Raw genomic sequence first — 27,850 nt, forward strand, 5'->3', positions numbered from 1 at the left:
AGGACGTAAACCGCTTATTGTCGGAAATGATGCTGGTAATTCTACAATAGCAAAGAACCTCCTATCTCATCACGTGAACCACGGGAGTGACATAGACCTTTATGAGATAGGATGGAGCGGTTTACGTGACGACCACGAGTCGATAGCCTACTTTTTGAACGAAATCAAAGCATCCTTTCACCAAGCATGCAAAAAACGTTACCAGAAGAAAAACGAGACAGCTACCGCTTATGCCCCCATAGCGGCAGCTTCTCAATTAAACGAGAAAGAAGTTATCCAGCAAGTCCAAGCCCTTCAGGATACCCTAGAAAACAGCAATGATTTAGCAGCAGTAGGCAATCCAATTGTTGCTACAGAAGATGAAGTAGAAGAAAGTGACTCGGCCAATACCCCCTCAAGTGAAGCCAGCCAATGGACACCAGGGAAACGGCTTATCGAAGATGAGGACCTTCCAAGCACTCCAAAACGTCCATGTCACTTACGACGAGTGAGGCTGATGAGAGCATTGCTTGCTAAGATAGAAAAAGGAGGAATTTATTCTCGCACTCAGCTCTTTAGTTTGTTTAATGAACTTGTATCATCAACTCTATCAGATAGATACAAGGACGAAGAACTTTTTCACAATGAAATATCATTTTTGTCTTCCGTGAAGACGCATATAGGAACAGAAATTGTAATTGAACATGATGGGTCGTGGCGTTATGTCATGATCTGTTCAAAACAAAACCTTCATGGTATCATGAAGCAAGCCTTTGAGAAGGAGCAGGGCAGTAACTCTATTCATGTCGACCTCCAACTTGTGCGGAACTCGATTGTTAACTGCACATCAGGCGGTAGATTCGCTGGATCGTTTTCCGAGGACATCATTGAACAAGTTTCTGCTCCAGTAGATCTTCGAAAGACGGTCAGCTACTTGTGTTACGGGGTGTCTGACGTGGAGTCTTTTGATATTTTGAGTATATCAAACTCAATCTATTACAATCATCGGAAAAGACCTGATGTTCTAAAAATGGTAAGTTACATTTGAATAATATTGTAATGTTGTAATATGCTTCCATCACTCCTGTAAGGAGTAGATGATATGAAACATAACAAATGATGTTCAAATCTTATATGCAACACGACCGCAAAACTTTCCATAAACAGTATCACCTAAAATACATCCGTTTGTTCTGACCAGCAATTTAATGAACGATTCAATAGTTTCTCATTTACTTTCCATCCAGGATCCATTGTATAGAAGGAGGGCTGCTGAGCACGAGACCAGTACAACTCATTATATGAGTTTGAAGTTATACGGAGACACTCAGCGAGCTTCCGTCATGGATCCTCTGACTGCTACTGGACAGGTTAGGAAGTCTATATTTTAATTTACTATTTCATTTTAATGACCGCGTCTTTAAACGATACCGCGTATGTAGTTGGATTGACCACAAATAATTAACTTTGTAAATTTTTACTTTAATAAGAAGCTGCATAGCGTATATTGATATATTTTATTTCATTAAAATTATTAACCAACTGTAAGTATTATTTTCATTTTCAGGTATGTCATTTTAGGAGAGATAGGATGATGGTCATATCCTTGGCAGAACTCTCAGCCAAGACGTATTCTAAGAACAAGGTGGTCTCTCCATTGAACTGTCGGAAGGGACTGTTCCATATTCACGGAAAAGACAACTTGGACAGCAACGTCGCCAGCAGGATTGCTTCTGAGCACTTCCACGGAACATCAATGTCTGTTTTCCAGTTCCCAACGCAAGGTAAGAAGTATATGCAGGTATTAACGCCAAAATTCTTACATGATACCTGATAAAAGTTGGCTTTTATAAGAAGTTTAAAACAACTCGGTACGAAGAGCCAACAATATTCTCCCGAAATGATGATACCGTCAGCCGCTTTTGCCCCGATGAATTAGTAGCCTCATGCGTAACCGTATTGCTATTATGTTTAAAACTAAATATTAAGATGTTTCTATTGACACTGTTTTTAGATAATTGTGGTACCACCATGGAAACAGCGGAATATGTGGAAGTAAAAGAGGTAACAACACCTCTACCTGATTACTTTTCCTATGATCCCTGTAAAGAAACGTTTATTCCGAAAACATACAAACTTGATTCCGTTCAACGTGGAGAGTGTCGAGAATTGAACACAGAAGCAAAGGTATTGGTAACATAGAAACATTTATCAAGACGTACATTAAAGTATGGATTATTGTGAGGGGCAACATACGAGAGTGGAAAAATGTTCCGAAAATTTGCCTAAAATTTCTTAATGCGTGGAAAATTTGACACTTAGTGCGGCTTGAGAGCGGCAAATATTTGGAATATGCGGCAAATGCGAACCTGCAACGAATTTTAAGCAGATATTTCTGTGTGTTGGAAAGCTACCCACAAATTATTGCAGGAGGTAATTTTAACTATTCTTTCTAAAAAATATGTCAGCTTGAAGTTAAAGAGCTTTAGTTAATTTGAATAAAAATCAAATATATATACAGTCCTCAATAGTTTGCTTGTGAATGTCTTATAATGGTGAGATATCCCCTGTTTAGTGAAAAAGTTAACCTTTTTGGGAGCCGTCGATATACTGTAAGAATCAGACGATGGCGGTGCAAGACGTTTGAAAACGATTCATAATTGGAAATCAATTGGTTTAAAGACAGTTAATTGGACATAATTTGTAACTGATTCTCCTTATTTTGAAATTTACCCAGAATATAACGATAGATTGAACTTGGTTTTTATAACTTCAATTAAATGAAAAATGTGCCTTAAGTGTGAAGCACTGAAGCTGTGCCAAAAAATGTGAGAAACGACTGATACTGCTAGAAACGGCTTACAGTGGGAAACCGCTAAAAGTAAAATGCGATTCTGTAGCCGTCTCATTTATATGTTGCCTCTGATCATTTTACCCTACTTTAATCTTCTCGGAAGACGGACACTTTATACTGAAGGATAAACGTCTAGGCGAATTGGTGATGGTTTTTACCCCCGATCCGCTGGATACGTCTTCTCACGCATCTCCAAATTTTCATTTTTCTTTGTTACTTTAAACGATTAACTGTTGCTCCCAATCAGATCCAGGAAGCTCGTGTAAAGGAGATAGCTTGGTTGAACTCTGTGTGTGCAGCATCTGAAGATTCTAACGTTATCACTTGGGGAGTGTTTCACTCTCAAACATCAAGCGCTCCTACTAAAACCATCGTTGGGACATACCCCCTACAAAAAGAATCTCCGACTTCCCACACTATGATGAGACACACGATCGATATTGCCAAGTATGTTCTTTTTGACAGAAAATGTCTGTCTAACCGAGTAACTGTGTATTGTATTATTATTTGTGCAGTATATATATATATATAATATATGCACTTTGGTATATTTTTTAAGTATAAGTGGTACAGTGAAATTAAGTTCATGAAATAAAGTTTCGTTTCAAGAAACAAACATTATATTAACCCAACTTAACCAGGAAACCTTACAGGAAATATAAAACAGCAGACGACATGGCGCCAATTTGGGAAGTACCAACTCCATTTTAACGGATCATACATCTTGCATGATTATACAATATACATCTTATGTACAATGTACATTGTACGTTTAAGATGTACATTGTACATCTTAAACGTCGTTATTGGCTTTTTAGATTTGGTCCATTACATGACGGATAATAATTGTACGTCATGTTCCCAGTTATGATAATCCAAGATAACTGCACTGTACTGGTAAATAAATAGGGAATAAATGTCCTTCTTCCTGAACATTTTAAAAGCTTGCCCAAACCGAGGTAATTTATGTAGTTGAAGCGGATACCGCTCGAACTACCGTTATTTAAAATTAATGCACTGAACGGATTCAAAATCTTAAATACGTCCTTTGAGGTCGCATTTCACAGGACAAAAAATGCCTACCCATTTAAATATTATAAGTTACTAGAATATTAATAATTATCTAACTGAGAAGGAAATCTGCTGTATTTTTGTTATAAATTTATTCGAATCATAGTACACTTAATGAGTGATGGTTTTTCAAATGTTTTTATCTGATGATGTGATTAACTTGTTTATGAGAAAGAAATGCAATGTTACATAAATGCTAACCAGTTTTGAGTCGTACAAATAAGGAGGACTTAAAGACTGTACATTTCTTACCGTTGAATAAATGCTTAAATCTTTGGAATGATTTTAAAAGCAGCCGCAACCTTGCAACTATGCTATTCAGCAAGTCTTGTTGTGTGAAACAAATATTGTATTATATGTATTATATTGACTGCTAGTAAAATAGACATTTTAAATTTTAAATTTTAAACTGTATAAGGATCTCTCGATTCGATTTAGAGTCTGATTTTTTAGCTTGACTAAATGACTGTTAATCTATATTTTAATTGAAATAAATTTCGATCAAATGCTCCGTTTATTTTTGTTTTGAAAACACAAAAATAACAGAGAAATACCCTCTTCCATTAGACATGTAACTTAACCTTCAGTTTGACATCTGTACTGCTGTTACTCCTACAGCTGATGCTAGGGAGGCGCTTACCTGACTAACGTGCGAACATGTGCGTTGCTGGGTAAATCTGATATTGTAACGCGCGAACTAATAATTTGTAGACAAACTAGCGCGCCGGGAACCATGCGGAATACAGATTGTCTCTTTACGTAATTCAAACTCTGATGACAAAATAAATTGATTGTGACTGTAATAATGGATTAAAAATTACGGCATACAGCAACTCTTGTGTAAAAAAATGTGATAAACAATATGCTGTAAAAAAAATTCGTCAAAAACTTTAAGAACACGATGCCCCGCCCCATTTTTTAAATGGTCATTTTTGGAACTTTGACGGGCTATAACTTTCGCTAGGAACAGCCATTTGCCCAAAACTTGGTACCAAACGACTCTACTCAATGAGACCTTTCCAATGATGTATAATATGTTGGGTTTTGAGACATAAAATGTTCACCCGCAAGTTGATGCTCTTAGTACATACACTATAATAGTCTATTGGTTGCCTCGATAAATTTTATAACCGTACTAATTCTAGCTGATACTATGTCTTCCCAGGTTAGAAATATATTACCGAAAATTCTTAGCCTAATGGTCATGTATCCTATACAGTGACACATGAAGTGTTCCGAGGTTTCTTCCTCTTCTGGACAGTGTTCACAACGGGGGGATGTGAAATTGTTTGCCTTGTTCATACCAAATGCAAAACGTGCAATTGGAGGAGAAGGAGTACAAAATTGACAAGAAAGACAAAAAAGATTTAAAAAAGACAAAAAAGATGAAAAAGATGAAAGAGATAAAAAGAAGAAAGACAAAAGACGAAAAGATGAAAAAGAAGAAAAGGGACACTGAATAATGATTGTCACCAATTTCTGAGTTTCTTTCTTTGGTTTGAACGAGATTTAGCCATTCGGAGCAGCATGAATAAAATTTAGACTTGTGATCAAAGTAATTAGACAAATAATTTCATTCTGTCAAACCATTATTGTTTATAACCTGGGGACCTCAGGCTATCATGTTCATAAACATGTGAATAGAGATTAGGCCGAATAGAGATTAGGTGGAATGACAGGCTGAGCGCGACCCAGTAAGGTCAATGAATATCCCTAGGTCAATGAATATCCATAGACGTGTTTATTGCTAGCCTGTGTCTTTTTTCTATACCGTGCTCTTTTCGTTAGGCCCGGTATAGGTTTGACTTTATATGTATTACAAATCGTGTACGTGCCTGAAAAAAAACATCCTTCGTAGATACCATCAATTAAAACCAGAACATTTACTTTCCTAATCGAAGCGAAGAAAAACTAAACGCATTATGACACTTTGCACGTTAAATTTAAAATCCTCACTTTAATAAATATGGAGCTAATGTCAGGCTAAACATAATTTCTGACGATGAAACTGTTTGATAAACATCGGGCAGTAAGATTTTTTTAATTTTTTAAAACACATGATATTGATACCATATACATATATTGAAAAATAAAACAGATGGCTTTGAATTAAGTTATAACAAATTGTAGATTCTTATACAATAATCATAAACTTTTTGTTCTAGACAATTTGACTAATCATGTTTTATTCAGCATCATCTTTTTTCTTCTTCTTGTCCTTCTTGTCCTTCTTTTTCTTCTCCTTTCTCTTCTCCTTTTTCTTCTCCTTTTTGTCTTTCTTCTTCTTCTCCTTTTTGTCCTCTTCCTCCTCTTCCTCCTCTTCCTCCTCTTCCTCCTCTTCCTCCTCTTCCTCCTCTTCATCCGCACTTGGCTCACTGCCAAATATCTGAACCTCGCAAAGTGTCAAAACAGCTTCATCCTGAACAATCTTCACGACATCACCCTCCAGTCCTGGGGCACACTGGAATGTTTCACTTACCTTAATTAATTCCTCAACGGTGGCACATTCTTCAAAGGCTCCATCCTTTCCTACCATGATTTTAGCGCCGATGATTCTAGAACCAGCACAATCTATTCTGTTGAAAATCTTCACCGCCTCAATTGTGTAGACCTTTTCGAGTGTAACCTAAAAGAACAGTAAAATTACGCTCAGTTTTAACACAAATTAACTCTTCTAAACTCTTGTTTGATTTTGATGCATGTAAATTAAGAAGTTTTAAAAATTCCATTGTTTTATATTGTTTTTTGAGTCGAAGTGTAACATAAATATTAAAAATTCCTTTTTGAGTGTCCTACACTCGTTTAAGATGAAAAATGTTCATCTTACTAATCAGGTTATTTTTTGTTAATCAATTAAAAAATAAAATAAAATCAAGTTATTTTGTTAACAAAGTCTTAAAAACCTGCCACCAGTTATCTTTAGCATATTTGGTGTGTGTACACGAGTTGTCTCCCCAGTCTCCATTGGTAAACCCGTCCACTGCTTTGTCGCTCTCCCCTTTTGGACCCGGACATTGCCCGCGCCGTATGTATCCTCCGTATGTAGAACTCTGGAATTGATTAATTTATTTATTGGTTAATTGGTTGAGTCACTAATTGGTTAATTGATTAATTGATTAATTGGTTGATTGATTAATTGGTTAATTGATTAATTGATTAAATATATGCATATATCTATATATAAACTGATTGATTGAATGAGGAGCCTAGATCAATCATTGAAAATAAAGATCTTAAGCTCGTTTGAGCTTATTCGACGCTTTTTTACTACATTATAAGCATTTGGTAATGTCAAAAAGGAAAGAAATTGAGTTTTACCTGTTAAACAATAAACATTAAAAAATTAACTTCTAACTGACCTGAGAAGTGGGACGTCTCAAAGCGAGGTTTTTTTGGCAATAAGCCAGCTGAATACCGATCAAAGCCAATAAAACTATTGTTGAGTTCATCTTGATGCGATAAGAAATGAGCATCGCACTGGGCCAGCCTCCTTTACATAGGTCTGCTTGGTTTCGTTACTGTCAGTGTGTTATTTACTGGCGTCTGTTGACTGTTCATTTGAGTTGGAAAGTTTGAGTTATTAAACAATGAATACAAAACCTTTCATTGTGCCTTCGTTATTTAATTTTAACGTTATGAATTGTTTAGTTATGTTTTTGTCAGCTAGAGGTTTTACTTTTATTCTCGCGGCAATGGTGGTTTTGTTCCTGGCGCCAGATAGCCAACCCATTATAAAAGCTAACAATAACTCTTTTTCGGGAAGATTGTTTTAACGAAATTTATTATAAGCGTAACGGGATAATGAAAATATACGTTTTTGTTCTCGCGTTTAATTCTACAAAATGTTTTTGTTATTTACATTTCAAAATTAACTGAAAAATGCGAACTTTCTTAACGTTAGAGAAGTTTATATTGTCCAATGTCAGCCATACTATCGTCACAGACTTAGAAAGAGACGTGTTAAGTCTACCAATAAGATTGGGAGGATTGGGCATTGGTAAACCCCACGAAGAATGCCACTCTGAGTATACAGCCTCCAAGCTACTCACCACTGAGCTAACAAAAGCAATAGTGGACCAACAGGAAGTTTACACTGCATCCAGTAACCTCACCAAATCGGGGAAAGAAATGATCAAAACATTGAAGAATTCCGAGCTCCAAGCCAAGTTTATTGCTATAGCTGAAAGATGTGGCACCTCCTCTAAGAGAGCATTACTAGCAGCAAGAGAAAAGGGAGCGTCCAGTTGGCTTAACACATTGCCACTTCAGCAGTATGGCTACACTCTGAACAAAGAGGAGTTTCGAGACAGTGTCTGCTTACGCTACAGTTGGTGGATACCAAACACTCCCATCACCTGTGGATGTGGGAAAACAAGTGATCTTGACCACCTTCTCACCTGTAAGCTAGGGGGCTACGTGATAATGACCCACAACAACATCAGAGACACAATGGCAAATCTCCTTCGTGAGGTATGTCATGATGTAAAAGTTGAACCCCAGCTACAGAAGGTAAATGAGGGTGACTGCCTCAACCCCAAGACTATAACAGGTGACCAAGCTCGGCTTGATGTATCTGCTAGAGGAGTTTGGACTCCATTTGATAAGACCTTTCTTGACATAAGGGTTTCACACCCCAATTGCTTATCAAACAGGACAAAAACTCTTCAAGAAGTATACGAAGAGAACGAGAAGGAGAAGAAGGACGAGTACTTGGAGAGAGTGTTGAATGTGGAGAAGGCTACCTTCACCCCGGCTGTATTCCTCACATCTGGAGGAATGTCTAAAGAGTGTAAGCAGTTCGTCAACAGAGTAGCAGACCTCATTGCAAGAAAAAGGAAGGAAAGGTACTGCGATGTAGTAAGACACGTGAGAACTAGGATAAGATTTGCAATGTTGAGAACAACTCTTATTGCTCTACGAGGGTACCGAGGAAAGAAGGTGGACACCAAACGTGAGATTCAGCTATCAGAAGTTTCATACAACCTCATCCCTGCCCCTATAATGGAGTAGATCATGTGTTTTGTTAAAATGCTTTTGAAAAAATTATTGGTAGCAATGAATTGTGCTCTGCCAATTGCAACACTTAAAATTTTATTGTGCTCAAAAAAAAAATATCCTGTCCAAACCCAGGATGCACTACTATCGTCACTATCTTTCCATCATAATAGAACAAGCATGGTATGTTTATAATTGTTTCATATTATATTTATTGGTGGACACGTAAATCTTCACTGAATGACGTTAACTTGTCATATAGCGAAACGCTGCCCCATAAATTTTGAAATAACAATTATTTATAGTAAATAATTGTGTGAACTTCATGTTCCCAAGACGTACTCTTAATAGTCACAAATATAAAATATTAATTGAATTGGATAATGAATTATTGATATCTCTGTTTGATAATACCATAATATAATGATACGATATATTTCAGATGGGAAGAGCACTTCTGTCCACGGTGAAGATTGAGGAGTATTCTCCGCGGGGCACTGATAACCCAACTACTGCTGGAATCTTTCAACATAACGGTCAGTGCCAACATTTTCATTGACATCTATAACTTTATCAGTCTTACTTTTAATAAGGATGTAATTCTTTTAATTTTACATTAAATAAGCTATTTACAGGTGTAAAATCAATATTATGTAGATTACAGCAGGAGCCTGAAGCAAGACGTATTTGTTTTTTTTTGGACAGCTGTGAAATGCCCACCCTTATTTTAAAGCAACTGATCCATCGAATAAAGCTCTTCATGAAAATAAACACTTAAAAAGTTAAAATATCGCAAACAGAATAAATAGCACTTCCTAACCCCCTTTTACCTCCAAGGTTTCATGCTGATAGAACCTGTAGACGACCCCATCCCAGAAACGGCCTCACCCTTCAACCCGGACCTTGCCGAACAGCTAATCCGTGAAAGTGTGACATCCATCCGTGGCAACGCGCCAACAATCACAACACCACGTGCGCGCAGCATAACTCCACGTGCAACTACTCCCTCACGTTCCCACCCCGGACCTCAGGACCGGATAGTATCTGGAGAGACCAGGATATCATCTCCAAACATGATGTCATCTTCAGGCCGGGTAACGTCTCCAGGAAGGATCTCATCGCCTCAGCTGCAGGAGAGACCATACACTCCCCCTAAAGTTGATAGATCTCACGATCAGCCCCTGTCTGTTAGGTAGGACATGTTTACTAATTGATTAATGCGTCCTTGCGGCATAAAACGCCCTTTCCTGCATTTGGTTTAAAATCTGAACCCCAGTTTCTGTCTCTAAGAGCTTTAAAATATGAGCTGAATTGTTAATTAATTGCCGATCACTCCTCAGAAGTTCATTTAACCGATCTGGAAGGAACTACACCGAATCTACCCGCTCACCCCTCATCCGGCGCATGCCTACCAATCCTGAGTAAGATACTTTCAAGAAATATCAAGATCAAGATTTTGATGTTAAATCAAAATTTGATATCTTTATCGAAAACTTGTTTCCAGTGACACTTTACAGTTGCTGTTCGGTTTCTATAACCAAATTGCGGCACAAGCATTCCCTTGATTGTTGAAAACAAGCGAATTGGTTAAAATGTTGGTACCTAACAAGTTACAAGTCGGCTAACGGAGTAACCGCCCTCTGTTCAGTGTCATGACATGGATCTTGCCTTCTGTCCCAGTTACATAGAAGACATGTAGATTAAACCGGGCTCTTTAAACTTTAAATTTTGTTTACAATTCGCTGAATTGAACTTTCAGACGGGTAAATTGGGGTTAATCAGGGTTAATCAGTGTAAATGGGGGTAAAGGGCCAGCTGTAAAGATCGTACTGGATATTTAATAATGACAATGAACATCTAATTCTCCACTGAGGGAGACTTCAGCACAACACAACGTAACATATGCTAGAGCACTCACATATTATGTTATTAATCTTTAAGTACTGTATTTAAAATCAAAAGGCCCGACTAAATGCCATGATTCCAGGATTACTCGTGCCTCTTTGAGCGGTGCCCAAGAGAACGAGCTCAAACGACCTCTAACTGCAGACGTTAAGATCTTGTCCTCCCAGGCTTGGAGACAGTCTTTCTTGGGTTTTGTCAAGGTTCGTGTTGACATTAGTAACTTTAACTTTAACTTGATATATTTTATAGATCAGCGAATTTGTTCTGATTTCATTAATGTTGCATTTTATCGTGCGATTTTAAAATCATGATAAAGAGAGTCGAAAGTATGCAAATAGATGACCCTTTATTCCTCCTCAGTCCGGTTTGCCAGGCTACACTCTACCCTCCACTCCTCCGCCTGAGGAGCTGAAACGAAAGGAGAAGAAGGAGAAAAAGGAGGAGGTAATGTTACGTGGCCCTCCCTCCTGGTGTCCTGGGGAGAGTTGTGTCGGCAATGAAATATGTGAGTTATTTTTGTATACATATAAAAAACATAGTACACTTGCCCTGAGTTATACGTTAAATTATTGCTCTTATCATGGAGATTATAGACGTAAACCATTGAATCAGAACATCTTAATTTTTACCATCTACCAAAACTTTCAGTCCAATCTCGAGAAAACTCAGTCACATTCCCCCTCGCTGAAGAGGCGGGAATCAAAAGAGAAAACACCAACAGCCGCCGCCAGCTACCACCACCAAATACGGCAGGGAAATTTGAGAGAAGAAGTGTGGAGGCAGAGAGGAGGAGTAATGTGATTCAGTGTGATGATCTTAATACTCCAACTAATCTGGAGTATGAATCTGAGGTGCATTAAAGGCATAATTAATACGTTATTATGTACCAATACGTATCAATACGTATCAATACATATCAATACGTACCAATACGTACCAATACGTACCAATACGTACCAATACGTACCAATACGTACCAATACGTACCAAAACGTATTAATATAATACGTGGTTACGTTCAAATGTTATATCTTTATATCTGGTACATTGCGATCGTTTATGTCTGAACATTTTTACGGGCGATATTTTCAAGAATTCCTTAATTGATTTCAGATTTGTCCCTCCTTTAATTGTATCCATTGTATCCATTGTGCTCATTAATTATATTTAAGTATTTACATCCCCTTACCAGGACGTGCTGGCAGCACTGGGAAAGGAACTAGACGTATCAAAGTCACGTGACCTCGGAGACTACCTTAACACGCTACGTCACGGTACACCTGACGCTGTTACCCTTCTCACTCACCAGGACCGAATGTCACAGCTGGATATGGAGAGTAGAGGTTTGTGTTATAATAAATGTATAAAAACAATCTGTTCCTGTTTACTCCAGATTTATTTTAGATCTATAATTATGTTAAATTTTCGTTGACCCCAAAGAATTATACATCAATTTCAGTACAATTTATATCTTTCACTATACAAGTCTAATCCTAATTAAACATAATCCTTGCTCTAATATTTTATTGTGTTATCAAACTTCAATTTATTAAATTATTCAGATTCCACAATATATTGATTCTCATAACCACGTGTCCCAGGAATGACCCAATATATTGATTCTCATAACCACGTGTCCCAGGAATGACCCAATATATTGATTCTCACAACCACGTGTCCCAGGAATGACCCCAACCGCCACCCCACTGATAACACCACGAATAACCACCCGGGAGAGCCTTTTCCTCGACTTTGAGGACGTTGAGAAACAGATAATGGCGGGTGAAGATGTTGAGAACATTCAGTAAGCGTGAAGAAGTTGTATAGTTGGTTATCTGAGGATTAATTTATTAATTTAATTATTAATTTAATGATGAAGTTTCTTGGAAAGAGTGTTGATAGTATGTTTGTTGTTTGACTTCCTGAAGGACACGATTGTTGGATAAAAATTCTGTATACTGTAAACGTACGTTTTGAAGTAGTTTTAGGGCTTTTTTTTGTTGTTATTTAGAAGTGTAATTTGTAATTGAAGCAAACTTTGTAAATCATAGTTTTGTTATTAGTGACGCTGAAAGAACTGTTTAACTTGGTTTTCCGCGTTCTAAACTAAGAAACGATCTAAATCTCATAAATAAAAAGTCAAGATTGGTTCGATCAGGATTAAAAAGTGGTCCACGGGCCGCGGCCCTATTTTCGGTCTTTCAAACTTGAATCTTTAAAAAAGCACCCTTATTATAAAATAAATACCTTGGAAATAGAATAATAAATAATAATATCATAACATGACGAGTCTAGAAAGGCTCGGTCCAATTAAAGCCGAAACAAAGCAAATATAATCCTCGTTTATAGCCTTCATTAGCCTTTTTTCAAATCATTGTCTTTTTTCAAATCATTGTCTTTAAAATGTTTTTTCTAAAAAAGAACAACATTAAATATGTTAGAAAAAAAGGCCTTAAATAATTCTTTTCATACAAGTTAAAACAAAGTCTTCATGTTATGGAGCCAGGGCCCATGTATTATATTCTATAATTTATAGAATTCCAAAATTTGCCTTTTTTGGTTCTGGTACGGTACAATTAGGTCTCTCCTCCTTCTTTGTTCTTGCCGTTTCGGTGTAGCATTGACTCGTCAAAAAGGAATCCCGAAGACTGATAGGAGCTAAGAAATGTTTCCATGGAAATAGAATAGTAACATCTGCACAAAAATAACAGGCGAGAAAGGTATAATGACCGTTTGAGCCTATGACTAAAAGATTATTCTCAATCCGTGCGCTTCTCTGCAGCGGCTTGACCGCATCATACCCGTATCCTAGTTTTTTCAGTGTTTCGTGTGACAAAATATCCTCCCAAAATGACAATTAAATGGCAATTTATATTACTGATCACGTTCGCCTTATCTCATGTCTCATAACGGCACTTTTATTAGTTATAAATATAATGTTATGTTTATTCCGTAATATTCTTTGTATTGTCCGTCGAACAACTCTAACCCAGATACGTTTTTAGAAATTTTAGAAATCCTCCACAATTCGACCTATGGATTGGCATTTGGCAATTGGGAGCTTATAATATTCTAAACAGTCGAGTATTTTAAATTACTAATGATGATGCAATATATATGAACTTTTTTAAATTCAGATTTATCACGAACTTGTTCGCAATTCAAATGAAAAAATGTTTGCTTACTATAAGTTAACCAAAATTGATTAGAGAGAAGCCGCTGTCGCCGTTTAAGGATTACTCAATTACACTGTATAATATATGGCCTGTCGTGATATCATGGATCACTTACTAGGTTCCATAGTATACAGTATATACCATCTAGAAAAAAAACGGATCGTAGGAGTTACCTGGGGGGCCTCAACAGCCTCTGATAATCTCCGCATATTTTCCAATTGTGCTACCTAACAATTGAGTCTGAGGTCACCTAAAACTAAACATATCTATTTGTATATCAGCTTTAAGATTACAATTACACATAGTCTAGTTGAACAGTATGAGATAAGTGGAAAGCAAACGAATTAATAAACTTCCACTAACAGGGTGTACATCTTATTTCTCTTCTGTTGTTGATATCTTAACAATTGAAACTATGACTTTAGATTAACGAAATATTTTGGATGTTCAACATCTTCATCAGTCTCAATAAATGAATTTATGTGTAGGTATTTGTGAAAATAGTTTAAAATAGACTTCAATTATTCAAGTCGATTTAATCTTTCAAATATGTTAAATATGATGATCGCCGACATAGCTAACTTGGCTCCACTTGCACTAGTTTTGCCATTGGGATTTCTGCTCCCAAGTTGCGATCGTGATACTGATAGTAATGCCACAATTTGTTAGTGGTCAATTCTGTTCCGGAAGGACGGATGTACGTTATTATACGGGATGGATCTTGTATGTTATTATCTTTCTTAGATCGAGGCGCGGTGCAAATTGCTGCGTGTATAGTCGCCGCGTCGTGGAGCTTGACGCAATCATTCCGTGCTCACAAACCTGCCGTTTAGAATTTTATAACATGATTTAACGCAGGCTCTCATGGATAATGAAATTGACACAATTCTTGCATTCACAATAAGCATGCCAGCTCACCTGGTCCAATGTCCGGGAAACGAATAATAAGCTCTATCATAGTTGCGTGACCTCAGGCTCATAATCACGTGACCTCAGACCCAATCAACTGGGTTGTGCGAGATGAAAGATGAATTGAGGCCGTAGAATTATGAGGACACCTATATTCTGGTGGAACCTAAGTGATCCATGATATCACGACTGGACCTAGTTTTACTGTATAACTTACCAAAATTTATTAAAGAGAAGCCGCCGGTTAAGGATTACTATGTAAGCATCAAGTAAGTTTTGATACTAGCGTACTATATTATTACTATAATCTCAGAGCAATTGTTTACACGCGGAGCTATGCAGGATAAACTCTAGTTTTATCAAACATTGTACAAGCTTTTAGTAGCAAACCCTCAGGGGCTCTGGTATCTTGTTTTCGCTCCATATGAGCACACAAAACTTCATAGTTTTCGCAATATCAGGGATTACTATCTGATATCTATGGTTTATAATAGTATAGTGAGATAGTGCTACTCACTATAGTGTCAAGGATCACTATCTATGCGATTACACTTCGTGCCATACAGTATAACCTTATGCTGTATCAAACGTCTCCCCCGTAATAATGATGGACATGTTCTTCTATACTACTTTTGTAGTACTGTATATATGTTGGTGTAGTTATAGCTCTGAGCGCAGAGAGGTTGCAATGATAACTTACAATATCAGCAGCTGGACTAGGTCGCTCAACATCCCACTTTGATCGACCTTTGTTCTCACTTCAGCTTTATGTAGAGCGAAATCTTTATGCATGGCTTCATCCCGGATTTAATGTGTACGTCAAATTGTGTCAATTTCATTATCCAGAGCCCGCGTTAAATCATGTTATAAAATTTTGAACGGCAGGTTTTTGAGCACGGAATGATTGCGTCAAGCTCCACGACGCGACGGCTATACACGCAGCAATTTGCACCGCGCCTCGATCTAAGAAAGATAACATACAAGCTCCATCCCGTATTACAACCCACATCCGTTATCAGTAACTAACTAACTGTTATATAAAGATAACAACTCGATACACTCGGCTCTCACACATAAAGCTTCCCGTCAGATTCCCGTCAGCCACAACCCCCTGTTCCCCCCAGAGCTTCAGGGCTTGTTCTTGCTTCATTTGGTCAGATTGTTAGGTTAAAGTCGTTATCAGGAGGGATTGTACGGCTTCCCATCCGGAGGGGATGTTAGTGATTGTATGTCAAATGTGTGGTGAGGGTTGTTCGTTGATACATGAGTGATTCGTCTATATTTAGTTACTGTGTTGCAAATATCATATTGTTGTAAGCAGGTGAGATTTAGAAACTTGGGGGAGTAGAATCACCGTGGTGATTCTCAATATCATCACTGTAGTTGTATGGTTTGTTGAAAATGGTGTGTACTCATGGTTCGTTAATGACGAGGAGTTTTCGTGTTTTTGATTAAACTAAAACAGTTGTCTTAACTGAACCGTTTCTACTTGAAGCTTTGAAGATAGTGTCTCCTTGAAGCCTGCATCTCCTGAAAGCTTTAAAGGAGCCATGTGAAAATCCGATGCACAGCTCCTTAATGTGATAATGCCCAATTTTAATTCACAGACTTATAGACTTTAGAAAAGTAGCATTAGCAAGTCCTTTGTTTCCTCATAAGCTCATAGTTCTATTCATGAACTACCGCTGTCCATTTGGCTGATGACTCCTGGTGTAGGCACATTTACGGTTAGTCACGTGTAACGTATTAGTGTCACGTGTGACTTTAATGCTACAAAAAGCAGATACGCACGATTACTGCTGCTATAACTATAAATATTCATGGCTGCACTTGTATAACTACAAACTAGCTGTAACAAGACTTGAACACTGAACAGCGTTGTAACAGCTAACTTGGTCCTGCAAATGACAATAGTTTGAGAGCTGATGTTAATGTAGTTTAATTATATACTTTTACGTTTTTACAGGCTCTATAGTGATGTAGTTTTACGAAGATTTCAAGCCTTACGTTGTGTGTTTCCCTTCGTGTCCAAAAGCATTATAGTTTATATACTTACTCTTAGTAGATAATAATATAGATATAATATTTATATATATAAAACTAAAAGTATTAATATACTGTCGAGAATGTGCTGGAATTGTAGTCGTTACTTGATTTTTGTGGGTCCTTTGTGGTTGGCAAGTCCATGTCATTTGCCCTCATTTGGGTACATGTTCTGCATCAAGGAAGGTACGGTATGCACAATGATCTGTGATCATCTGCCCAATGATCATCACAATGGCTATGAGCTAACTTAGACATTAACATTCGGGATCATACACGTACCGTACTTATCATCCAAGGCATTGCATACCATTGGTGACATTGTTATATTTGTAACTCGGACACTGACAGATGTTATTTTGGCGTTGTAACAGATGTGTCTGTGTACTGTATTTCCTTAAAGTTTTAAATTTGTTCAAGTGTTACGAATTGTGAGTTTTTATAGAATCACAGTGGCCGATATCCCAGCTGTTGGTGATGGAACACATGTTTCATTGAAGATAAACGTTATATTTGAACTTTACCTTGTATTTTGTGTGGATTTTTACAGAACGTAATCAGGTATTTATTATTTGAAAAATAAGTGCAGAGCGCAGACAGTAACATTGTTTTACAATATAATACAACACTCGCTTTTACTCTTCTCTCACTTTGAAATAGCGACCAGGAGCGCTAGGCTCCGTATTACCTTGTAAATCTTATAGCTGTCATACTTCCATTGTAATACGTGAGTTTTGAGAGAAATGTAAAGTTTGCATCCCGAACAAACTCCGTCTCCAAAATACCATGTATTTAAAATATACTACTTTCAAATACATAACACTTTGTATCTTACGTCTCCTTAAATGTGTTGATGGGTTTTTAATTAATAGTGTGATGGCACAGATGTGGATCAGATAAGATACCTGGCCGGCGCTTAAACGACTTAAAAGCGGCGCTCGAGCGGCTTTTAAGCAGCGCTCTCGGGCGGCACTCTCGGGCGGCACTCCCTGCAGACGTCTTCCAGGCTACATTGTACCAACAATATTACATAATCCGAGACTGCTGATACGTGTTGATGTTTTGAAAGCTGCACAGGTCATCGTGCGAACTAAGCTCAAACCATGAAATTTACATTAGAGAAGTGTTTTTAGTTTTTTTTTGCGACCTTTCCGACCATTTTTGTGGGAGTTTATGGCCTGAAGCTCAGCCAAGCCATTTGGTTGTGGAAATTTGTACGTGATTGTGAGTTGCAGTTGAGCAGTACAGCTCATTTGTCGGATATTGATATAGTTTTGCTAATAATATTAGCAAAACTATTAATTATATTAGTTATATATAAGTTATACCCACCGCATTTTCCGTCAATATATCGACGTTATATTACTGTTTTTGGTACAGTTTGTAGTCTTCAAGGCTTCACCGGTTCAATTATTAGACGCGTACAGTGAAACACGTACATGTACTTGGTTGCATGCTCAACTTTATATTTTTAAAATTTTAATATTTTCATTAAAAATGACTGTGGTGAGTAAAATTTCTAAATTTGCAAACCTTATGTGACCTGCCATTTTAGGTTCACTTACAATATACCACTGCCAAGTTATAACTTTATAATATTAAAAAGTTCTTGACTCATTGACTGCAGCTCTTTAGTAGTTCTTAGTCGGTTCTTGGCCGGTTATAATTTCTTAAGACTTTAATAGTAACGCAGTGGTTGAGGTGTGTGACCTAATTCCATAAATTTTTTATTGATATTTGCCAAATTTCTTTTCCTGAGCTATTTACTAATTTTCAAAAAGCAGTTCGCACTGCCGGCCACTAGTAATTAAGGTCGGAACATATTATTTGTTGAAAATTATAACTGGACCCTGGACCGGACACCGGGAGGCCCAATCCAGCTTTTTCTCAGTAACAATGACTTAACGTGGATGTCACGTGACATAGCATTAGCTTGCGGTAACACTGAGTGAAGCAAGAAAATTGAATTATAGCTCACTGCTCCATGGTGGCTAAATGAATTAGCTGAAATCTTAAAATTTAGGTTATCTTTAATTTTATTGTAGGAACAGTGATATTGCACAAAAAAAGTCGGTTGTTTTGAATCCAACATGCGAATTAATGTGCACCTATTTAAGGACATTTCAGGTTTCTGTCAAGCTCATCCTATAAAAAATTAGGTCTAAACAACATCTAGCGTGAACCGTGGCATGACGAGTTTTCCTAGTGCAAAGTAATATTTACCAGGCTTCACCTTAGTACAAGCCGAAGTAAAGGCAGGAAAAGCTGCGTTGAGGAAGAGGCTTCCAATTGGGGCACTACTGACTACCTCAGTACTGGTACTCACGTGACTGGTTTCCTGTCTTCTGATTGGTTGGCTCGCAGTCACGTGACATGCGTTGTGTTCTCTAATTGGTTTTCATGGAGTCACGTGAGAGAAAAATGTTTGCTGATTGATGGGGTGGGCTTGTGTGTGATGCTTCGAATTAGATGACATAAATAACGGAGCTTTAAAATACTCCATTTCTTTCAAGCTATTACTAAATCGAGTTTCTTTTACCCCTGGTGGTATTTTGGTGCTGTTTGCACCTTGTCCATATCCACCTGAATTTCAAGGAGTGAATATTTACTTATTTATAGTGTAGCAGTGTTTTCAAAAGTTAAATTTCAGCTATATTCGTATAATATAACCAACAATAAACTATAACTGAATTTAGTTTACTGCGTGGGAATATAGAAAAACATAAACCATTTTCAATGCCTTTAGTGGTCTGAAATACTGGCATCATGATACATCCCTTAATCTATTATTACAATAGACAACTCCATCAACACTTGTAATCTTTTCCCTGTATTATAGTATAATCACCCATCAAAATTATCTTTTTTCTACCTCTTAGACATCCTAGATGGTTTATGTGTCCTTTGGAGCGTAAGTGTTGACAGTTGAATTCGCACATGGTATAGGCATTGAAAGAAATAACTTTTTGGTTATTATTATATGATTGTTAGTACTTGATAAGTTTAGCACTCTGACCGGGCTACATTTGTCTTCTGTACTAGGGGCCAACTTCAGCCCCAACTGCTGAAGCTCTATGCTAATGTAGTTGTATGAATGTTGGTCATTAGCGACTCATTAGTGACTCATTAGTGACTCATTAGTGACTCGTTAGTGACTCATTAGTGACTCATTAGTGACTCAATAGCGACTTTAGTGACAATGGTGACTCATTACCCAAGTCACTAGTGTGCCTGCTTAAATACTTTCATACTACACTTTATGTTGAACGTGTATTATATACTGTATAATAATCCTCGTACTTTCTTTTGTTGTCGACTCTTGTTAAATTTATCAAGTATAAAGTTAAATTTCCAAATGGCTTGCTTCCATGATATGCACTGCAGTCTGCATTATATAAAGATAAAAATAGATAGAGCCGAATGGTCTTAAAGGTCTTTAAGAAATTACTGTTCGATCAAAGCTTCCAATTTGAAATCAACCTTAATTATAAGCTATTTTCTGGATCATTTAACGGTTACTGAACTCGTTACTGAGTTGATCACTAATCATTTGACCAATCATATTGGTCACTGAACTGATAACCAGCCTAATAAACTGATAACGATATAGATTGAACACATTTCTGTTCAATGTTCTACTGATAGTGATAGACTCAGGGCACCACATCTGTTCAGCCACTATAAACACATTTGCTTCTTTCAAAAACAAGGGAAGAGAATTGTCTCATACCAGCATTCCTCATCATTACTCGGAAGTTTGTAACTTTGATGATATGACTCATTTACGTTAAGTAAATTTAGTAGGTTGGTATAGGTTTAACAATAACTTTAAAAAACAGTATTTAGTACGTCCTCAATAACGCGACTGTTTCCGCTCGAAATAATAAAATGATCGAATCAGCAGAACAATACCAGAACAGCCCATCTGATTATGATAAAACACAATACACACTGAGGCGGCAACTGTGGCAAAACACCCTACTCACTACTCAGTACCAGGATTGGTGTAATACAAGAGATTGGGGATAATTACAACAACCACGTACCCACTTAGCCTTATTCCTTTCACATTATCTTCACTGTAGAGCATAGCAGGGGTATTCCCTTGATACACGTGTTGTAACCCTCTTTTCTAAGAAGCTACGATAAGAGGTATACAACGTTTAGCAAATATTTCCGGTTTTTTGTTATCTGTAACATATTCATGTCTCGTGTCACATGAGGATTTATTTGTGTTATTAACGAATTGTTAGGTTATGAATTGAGTGGCAAATTAATTGTACTTAATTTAGAGCTTTCATCGTTCGTGCTGTAGGAATTAGTCATTTTCAATTTAATCTAGTATTGTGCAGATACGTTCGTAGTTTTCACAATGAGAAACGTAAAATCTAACAAACGTAAAATCTAACAAACACCACGAAAGTTTGAAAGTAGGTAAATTGAAGAATTCTGTTAATATCTAACCGTAATTGAGCCCACCAGTTGAATGTTTATATATTTCAATTCCATATCCTACAATTCGTTGTCATCAGCTGCGTTTGATTACTATTATCAATAAACTCAACATTAATGCGATTACCAGCGCTTCTGAAAGTGTTAATCATTATCTACTAGCCTAAATCACAGTTATTATATCAAATTATTGAATCATAAATTCCATCAGTGCACCATGATTTCACAAACACCAGCACTCTGTTTTCCAGTAGCCAATCAGCGTGATGTATTCTATTCACGTGCCGTAATTAACCTATCAGCAAGCTTTACTGTTGTTTATGTTTGTCCAGTATATGTTCTGCTATTAGTATTGACTCCACTTCTAATTGCTGTAAAGTCCAATTTTCACTGAACTACAAAGCAAATTGAATTAGATGTTAAGTGTCAAAATGTCGTCACCCTGCCAGAAATAGCGTGACTTTTCCGCGAGCCAATCAGCGCGCTGTATTCTAGTCACGTCGATGTAATTAACCAATCAGGTACGCGTTATCAATGTCATGTGGCTATGACTTTACGCACAGTTACCATTTTTTACAGCAGCCGGAGACAAAAATCCTGTTGTTGCTCCATTCCAAAATTGTGTTTCCTGATAATTTTAATCGGTAGCCAACTGGGGTCCAAGGAATTATTGACCGTAATTTTTAATTAACGTTGATGGCGTATTGGCTCCGGTAGCCAATAGAGTTATGGCTGGTTTTTGTTGACGTAGTTTTCATTCCAAGCTCAAGTTTAAAAAGGCTTTATATATCGCTGTGTTTCAGTTTGGATGTGTCCTACAGAAATGTTAAACACTTCTTGTGTACTTTTACAAAATCAGGTACTGAATATGATAATTAGTTTTCCAAATACCGGGTTGCATGGAAGTGTCATCAAATTTCGTGCAATAACTAAGATTATGATAAAGCTTTAGCGCGGTAAGAGGCAGGAAGGTGTCTGATTACAATGATATCGACAATATCAGCAAACCGCAAGTTTTATTTTCGGGAAGATATTCTGTTTTTGATATTCTGTGATCCGTTGGAATGTAGTCTGCAAGTATCCAAAATATGCAGAGTTGATATTGCAATGAATTAACGATTTTAACATTAGTTCAGCGATACATTAGTCAGTCGTCGAATTTCTCTCTAAGTCCATAGACAAGGAATTTACTTACAATGTCTTTCTTCAGCGGACATTATATTTGCATTTTTCCTAATTCCTCCTTAATTGATATTAGTACAAACATATCCGTCTGAAAAAAATCAATCTATACCGACACAAAAAGCTTCCAAAGGAATTTTTACGTTTTTGAGTTCCATTAGGTGCCCTTAAGGGCTGAACAACTTTTCCAAACTTTTCCAAGTGTCTTAAGGCCACTTTTTGCCACTTTTATAACTTTTTGCCACCTTTCTTGTTTGTCAAATATCTATAAAATGATAGTACAACAGGCTACCAGTTCGATTTTGAATGGGCCTTTGTCAGGAAATGTTACCAAATCGACTATCGTAACTATTGCTATGTGACTGAAAATAAGACGTTTCCAATCAAATTGTAATCAGTAATACTAGTAGTTGCATAATGACAATAGTAACTCATGACGATGTGAACTGTACGATGTACTGCAAAGTGTACCAACAGGAGTACAATATTTTCCTTTTCATAATAACAACAACACAGTTCCTAAACTTATTTTTACCAAGGTTACTAGGAGCAAGCAGTCATGGTCCGTGAAATTGTCCACATTCAGACCGGCCAATGTGGTAACCAGATTGGAGTCGCTTTTTGGGAGACAGTATGCCTCGGTTAGTTAAATCACTTTCACTTTCGCTATATATTCCTTTCACTTTCATTGTCTCTTTCATTTCGATTACAACTTTGTTTACAGTACAAATTGAACTTCAAGTGTGGACGTTTTCTTTTAATGAAATTGTTTTCAGAGCACAAGATTGGCACTGACGGAAATTTCCTTGGTGAGGATGACATGTTGTTGGAGAAGATAAATGTGTACTTCAATGAGATCCAGGTAAAGATTTTAGCTTCGGGTTTCTCAAAGTAGCACCCTGCTCCTAGCTCAATAACTGACAAAGCAAACTCACTTTTGCTAAATATTCATTGACTCTAACGCTAACTCGATAACCGACTGGCAAAGTCAAAGAGGTGGTTCGCAGATCACGTGATGACCGTAAAGATGCCTACTTCTAAACTTCTCAATAGGTCCATTATTAATTAGAGCACTAGGTACGTAAAGATGGATCATCGTAATTAACAAAGTACATTCACTGACAACATACTAACATACCTCACATCACAGGGAGGTAAGTACGTGCCACGTGCTGTCCTCGTGGATCTGGAACCAGCCGTCCTGGACTCCATCAAGAACAGCAAGTACGGCAGCACTTTCCGTCCTGATAACTTTGTGTTTGGACAGTCCGGTGCTGGTAATAACTGGGCTAAAGGTCATTACACCGAGGGAGCTGAACTGGTGGACCAGGTTTGTGAACCTTCACTGGATCACTGATAGATCAAACAATGGCTATACATTTTTGTTCAAATGTCCAGAAAAATGTACTGTAAGATACACATATCTTGTACTATCACATAGATAAAGCGCTTCCAGATTTCAGTGCTTTGGCTGATAATATAGGTAACTGATCAGTGATCGGGCTTGATTCTTCACTGACACTCCTCGACAATGATTTCTCTAAACTTTAACCTCTCTCTCAGGTATTCGATGTGATCAGGAAAGAAGCTGAACAAGTCGACTGCCTACAAGGGTTCCAACTGAGTCACTCTCTTGGAGGGGGTACCGGATCTGGCATGGGAACTTTGCTCCTGAAGAGGGTTCGTGAGGAGTACCCTGACAGGATCGTCTGCTCATACTCTGTTGCTCCTTCTCCCAAGGTAAAGATTCTTTTGATTTAATTGTAAATTTAGAAGTAGAAGCTAGAGAAGCAATCGAAATGTATAATTATTTTTTAACTTTTAGTTTTTGATGCGATACAAATTTAGATTAGAGAGTACTTAGGACACTTTTATCGTCAACTTATTAAATTCCACGCGGTTCCCAGTGCACTCAGTGGTACTATATATATATATGTAAAGATAGATTAGTAAATTAATGATTTAATTAAAATTCCTCCTTGTTGTGTTCAGTAGGGAGCATCACGGCTCTCGACAGACAAAGCGAAACAAGGAAAATGACTAAATGAAATAATCGACGTTAAAGACACTAAAATAAAGACACATTTGACAAATCCTCTCAACCCACCAGGTCTCCGAGACAATCGTAGAGCCGTACAACGCCGCCCTCTCTTTCCACCAGTTGGTCGAGAACACTGACGAATGTTACGTAATTGACAACGAGGCTCTTTACAACATTTGTACAAACACTCTTAAGTTGAAGAGCCCTAGCTACGGTGATCTAAACCATCTTGTGTCAACCGTCATGTCCGGTGTTACTACTTGCCTTAGGTGAGATGATGTAGATGTATCTTTATCAACATTTATTGAGTTTAGTCGTAGATGCTTAGTGTCTATTAGTATTTAGAAGATTCGAATGGATACTTTCATATTTTATTGTTCCGTAAACCTGTTCATTCTAAAAATGTGTTCAATGTGCTGTAAAAGTAAAACAAGACGACTTAAAATAAAAATATTTTATCATCCCACAAAGAAAAGATATTTTAGAATCGCCTCCCACATTACCGGCTTCTATCCCCAGGTTCCCTGGCCAGCTGAACGCTGATCTGAGGAAACTTGCTGTCAACATGGTCCCCTTCCCTCGTCTTCACTTCTTCATGTCAGGGTTCGCTCCTCTGTCTTCATCCGGAAACAAGGGGTACAAGGTAAACAATTTGATTCAATAACTCATTAATCCTCATTTGCCGATAAATATTTTACTTGAGAACCGTATTTGAAGAGAGACCAAGAATAATTCAGTTTAAGTGGAAACGATACCTCCACCTTTTACATCACCAGTTGAATCTTCTATAAAGTACCCCAAAATAACAACCATTCCCTCCGCAGGCAACCTCAGTGGCAGAGATCACAAACCAAATGTTCGACAGCAAGAACATGATGGTGTCATGTGACCCCAGACACGGCCGATATCTTACCTGTGCTGCCATGTTCAGAGGAAAATGCTCCACCAAGGATGTGAGTGTTTATCGCTTAAAGTTAAACGGAGGTCGTTTGTTAATAAGGGTACGGTACCAGGGTAGGGTACCAGGGTAGGGTACCAGGGTAGGGTACCAGGGTAGGGTACCAGGGTAGGGTACCAGGGTACGGTACCAGGGTAGGGTACCAGGGTACGGTACCAGGGTAGGGTACCAGGGTACGGTACCAGGGTAGGGTACCAGGGTACGGTACCAGGGTACGGTACCAGGGTACGGTACCAGGGTACGGTACCAGGGTACGGTACCAGGGTACGATACCAGGGTACGGTACCAGGGTACGGTACCAGGGTAGGGTACCAGGGTACGGTACCAGGGTAGGGTACCAGGGTACGGTACCAGGGTAGGGTACCAGGGTACGGTACCAGGGTAGGGTACCAGGGTACGGTATCAAGGTACGGTGCCAGGGTACGGTGCTGAGACTGTAGTTTAGGTTTAAAAACTGATGAAATAGTAAGACTTACAAGTTAGATTTATTGAGTTAAGACTAGATAAAGTGAAACTGACTTGGTAAGGCTTAAATGCAGCAAGGCATGCAAAAATTTTTGAAATAATTTCGCACCGCAACACCTTTTATTTTTAAATCTCGTTCAGAGCTCAGAAACCGACAAAAAATATTTTAAAGTTCCCGTAATATTTCTTTTGAGAAAGAGGCTAAAACTGAGTACAGACATCGATAGTAATTTTAACGTTTAAAGTCGAACAATTTAAAATTCAAGATTTAAACTAAATAATTAATCAGGTTGATGAGCAGATGATAAACATACAAAGCAAGAACTCTGCTTACTTTGTTGAATGGATCCCAAGCAACGTCAAGACCGCCGTTTGTAATATTCCTCCTCCCGGCTACGACCTTAGCGGCACCTTTATCGGTAACAGCACTGCCATGCAGGAGCTCTTCAAGAGGATTAACGAGCAGTTTATCAGCATGTTCAGGCGCAAGGTAATTAGAAATTAGAAATTAGAAATTAGATTAGTTATGGTAAGACAATTTTTTCGGACAAATTTGCCCACGTGACTAAAACAAACCAATGAAAACGTTCCAATCTGCCTACGTGGCTAAAACAAACCAATGACAGGTGTTCCTGCATCTGTACACCGGAGAGGGTATGGACGAGATGGAGTTCAACGAGGCTGAAAGTGACATCGCTGATATCATCACTGAGTACCAACAGTACCAGGTAATTACTGTTGGATAATTATAATTAGTTAGATAATTCTGTGATTTAATCATTTAAGATGACTACTCAACTAATTTGTCGTTGTTTTGAAAAATAATGCCGCCGCACAGTTTATTTTGGTTACAATTTATATCCTGCCCTAAAATTTCTCGAATAACCTCAACTATAACGAAGCACTAAAAATTTGATGTGAGATTATGACGTAAGACGTTAAAAAGTTATCGATACCACTATATTATATACAATTCATTTGTTGAGGAGTTAACGAACATGAAATATTTCAGGAATGTGGAGTAGACGACACATACGAGGGAGAAGAGGGTGAGGATGGAGAAGAGGAAGTCGGAGAGGAAGAATACGAATAATTAGCATAATTAGCAATTATTTATACCATATTTGGAATTATTACATGATTAATTATCTAATTAATTACCTGATCGTTCCATTTATCCGGTGTGATGAGCGGAAATGCTCGTAGTGGTAACCTTGATCAGATGAAACGCAATTCCTTGTACCATAAAAGAAAAACTGTAAAATAATTCTAAAAATTATAACAACGAAGATAAAAATGAGCACTATTTTATTATATTTTTGTTTTTATTTTGTGGAATTCGTGTGTGCGCTTCTCATCCTCACGACACATAATTCAATGCTATTACCGATATACTGATTATGATATTCTCCATGCAACTGTTTGTGATTGATAAAGAAAAATCGTTTTAAATACTTTGAATAACTTGAAAATCACGACATATGATGTGATATTATAGAGATTGATTGCGTTGTAACAGATTTGACTATTTGTATTTGGGCTATTTCGCTAATTCTATATTTGTATACAAACTTTTAAGATATTTGACTTTGTACCAAAACTTGCAATTTTATTTGTATTCAAGGCTTTTTGTTTTGGAGAGGATAACCGTCGACCAGCCCCAAAGTATTGTGTCCCAGCCCCCAAAGTATTGTGTCCCAGCCCCCAAAGTATTGTGTCCCAGCCCCCAAAGTATTGTGACCCAGCCCCCAAAGTATTGTGTCCCAGCCCTTGTGGCCATACTTATAAATATGGTCTTGTGGCCCTAAGTATTGGCAGCC

General features: G+C 37.6%; 3 protein-coding genes across 3 annotated transcripts in view; 2 read left to right on the top strand and 1 right to left on the bottom strand.

The window, feature by feature from the left end:
* LOC134825066 (uncharacterized) overlaps positions 1–12,850 on the top strand; it is a 42,661-nt gene extending 29,811 nt beyond the window's left edge. Inside the window, exons 11-18 of the mRNA XM_063837193.1 lie at positions 9,342–9,435; positions 9,737–10,091; positions 10,240–10,320; positions 10,887–11,004; positions 11,165–11,309; positions 11,453–11,655; positions 11,997–12,147; positions 12,488–12,850. Coding sequence (XP_063693263.1) covers positions 9,342–9,435; positions 9,737–10,091; positions 10,240–10,320; positions 10,887–11,004; positions 11,165–11,309; positions 11,453–11,655; positions 11,997–12,147; positions 12,488–12,612 — 1,272 coding nt within the window. The 3' untranslated portion in view covers positions 12,613–12,850. The remainder of the gene's footprint in view (positions 1–9,341; positions 9,436–9,736; positions 10,092–10,239; positions 10,321–10,886; positions 11,005–11,164; positions 11,310–11,452; positions 11,656–11,996; positions 12,148–12,487) is intronic.
* LOC134825068 (tubulin beta chain-like) overlaps positions 1–27,630 on the top strand; it is a 65,515-nt gene extending 37,885 nt beyond the window's left edge. The window contains exons 2-11 of the mRNA XM_063837194.1: positions 23,104–23,207; positions 23,343–23,428; positions 23,717–23,896; positions 24,130–24,306; positions 24,677–24,876; positions 25,127–25,250; positions 25,432–25,560; positions 26,320–26,520; positions 26,657–26,758; positions 27,043–27,630. Of these exons, the coding sequence (XP_063693264.1) occupies positions 23,126–23,207; positions 23,343–23,428; positions 23,717–23,896; positions 24,130–24,306; positions 24,677–24,876; positions 25,127–25,250; positions 25,432–25,560; positions 26,320–26,520; positions 26,657–26,758; positions 27,043–27,123 (1,362 nt within the window). The 5' untranslated portion in view covers positions 23,104–23,125 and the 3' untranslated portion in view covers positions 27,124–27,630. The remainder of the gene's footprint in view (positions 1–23,103; positions 23,208–23,342; positions 23,429–23,716; positions 23,897–24,129; positions 24,307–24,676; positions 24,877–25,126; positions 25,251–25,431; positions 25,561–26,319; positions 26,521–26,656; positions 26,759–27,042) is intronic.
* LOC134825259 (fucolectin-like) lies at positions 6,014–7,441 on the bottom strand. Its single transcript, XM_063837411.1, has 3 exons — positions 7,264–7,441; positions 6,808–6,954; positions 6,014–6,530 (listed from the first exon to the last, which is right to left on the bottom strand). The coding sequence occupies exons 1-3, from the start codon at positions 7,375–7,377 to the stop codon at positions 6,090–6,092; spliced, it is 702 nt and encodes a 233-aa protein (XP_063693481.1). The 5' UTR covers positions 7,378–7,441; the 3' UTR covers positions 6,014–6,089.
* Positions 27,631–27,850: the final 220 nt, after the last annotated feature.

The sequence above is a fragment of the Bolinopsis microptera genome, chromosome 13 (genome assembly GCF_026151205.1).
Source record: "Bolinopsis microptera isolate Bmic1 chromosome 13, MBARI_Bmic_1.0, whole genome shotgun sequence".
In the NCBI taxonomy this organism is placed as follows: domain Eukaryota; kingdom Metazoa; phylum Ctenophora; class Tentaculata; order Lobata; family Bolinopsidae; genus Bolinopsis; species Bolinopsis microptera.

Bases quoted from the DNA above. Each gene is read 5' to 3' on its own strand.
- LOC134825259 (XM_063837411.1), bottom strand. From the start codon at position 7,377: ATGCTCATTTCTTATCGCATCAAGATGAACTCAACAATAGTTTTATTG. The intron at 6,955-7,263 runs GTCAGTTAGAAG...AATCAATTCCAG, and splicing joins TGAGACGTCCCACTTCTCAG to AGTTCTACATACGGAGGATA. The intron at 6,531-6,807 runs GTTTTTAAGACT...CTGTTCTTTTAG, and splicing joins CTAAAGATAACTGGTGGCAG to GTTACACTCGAAAAGGTCTA.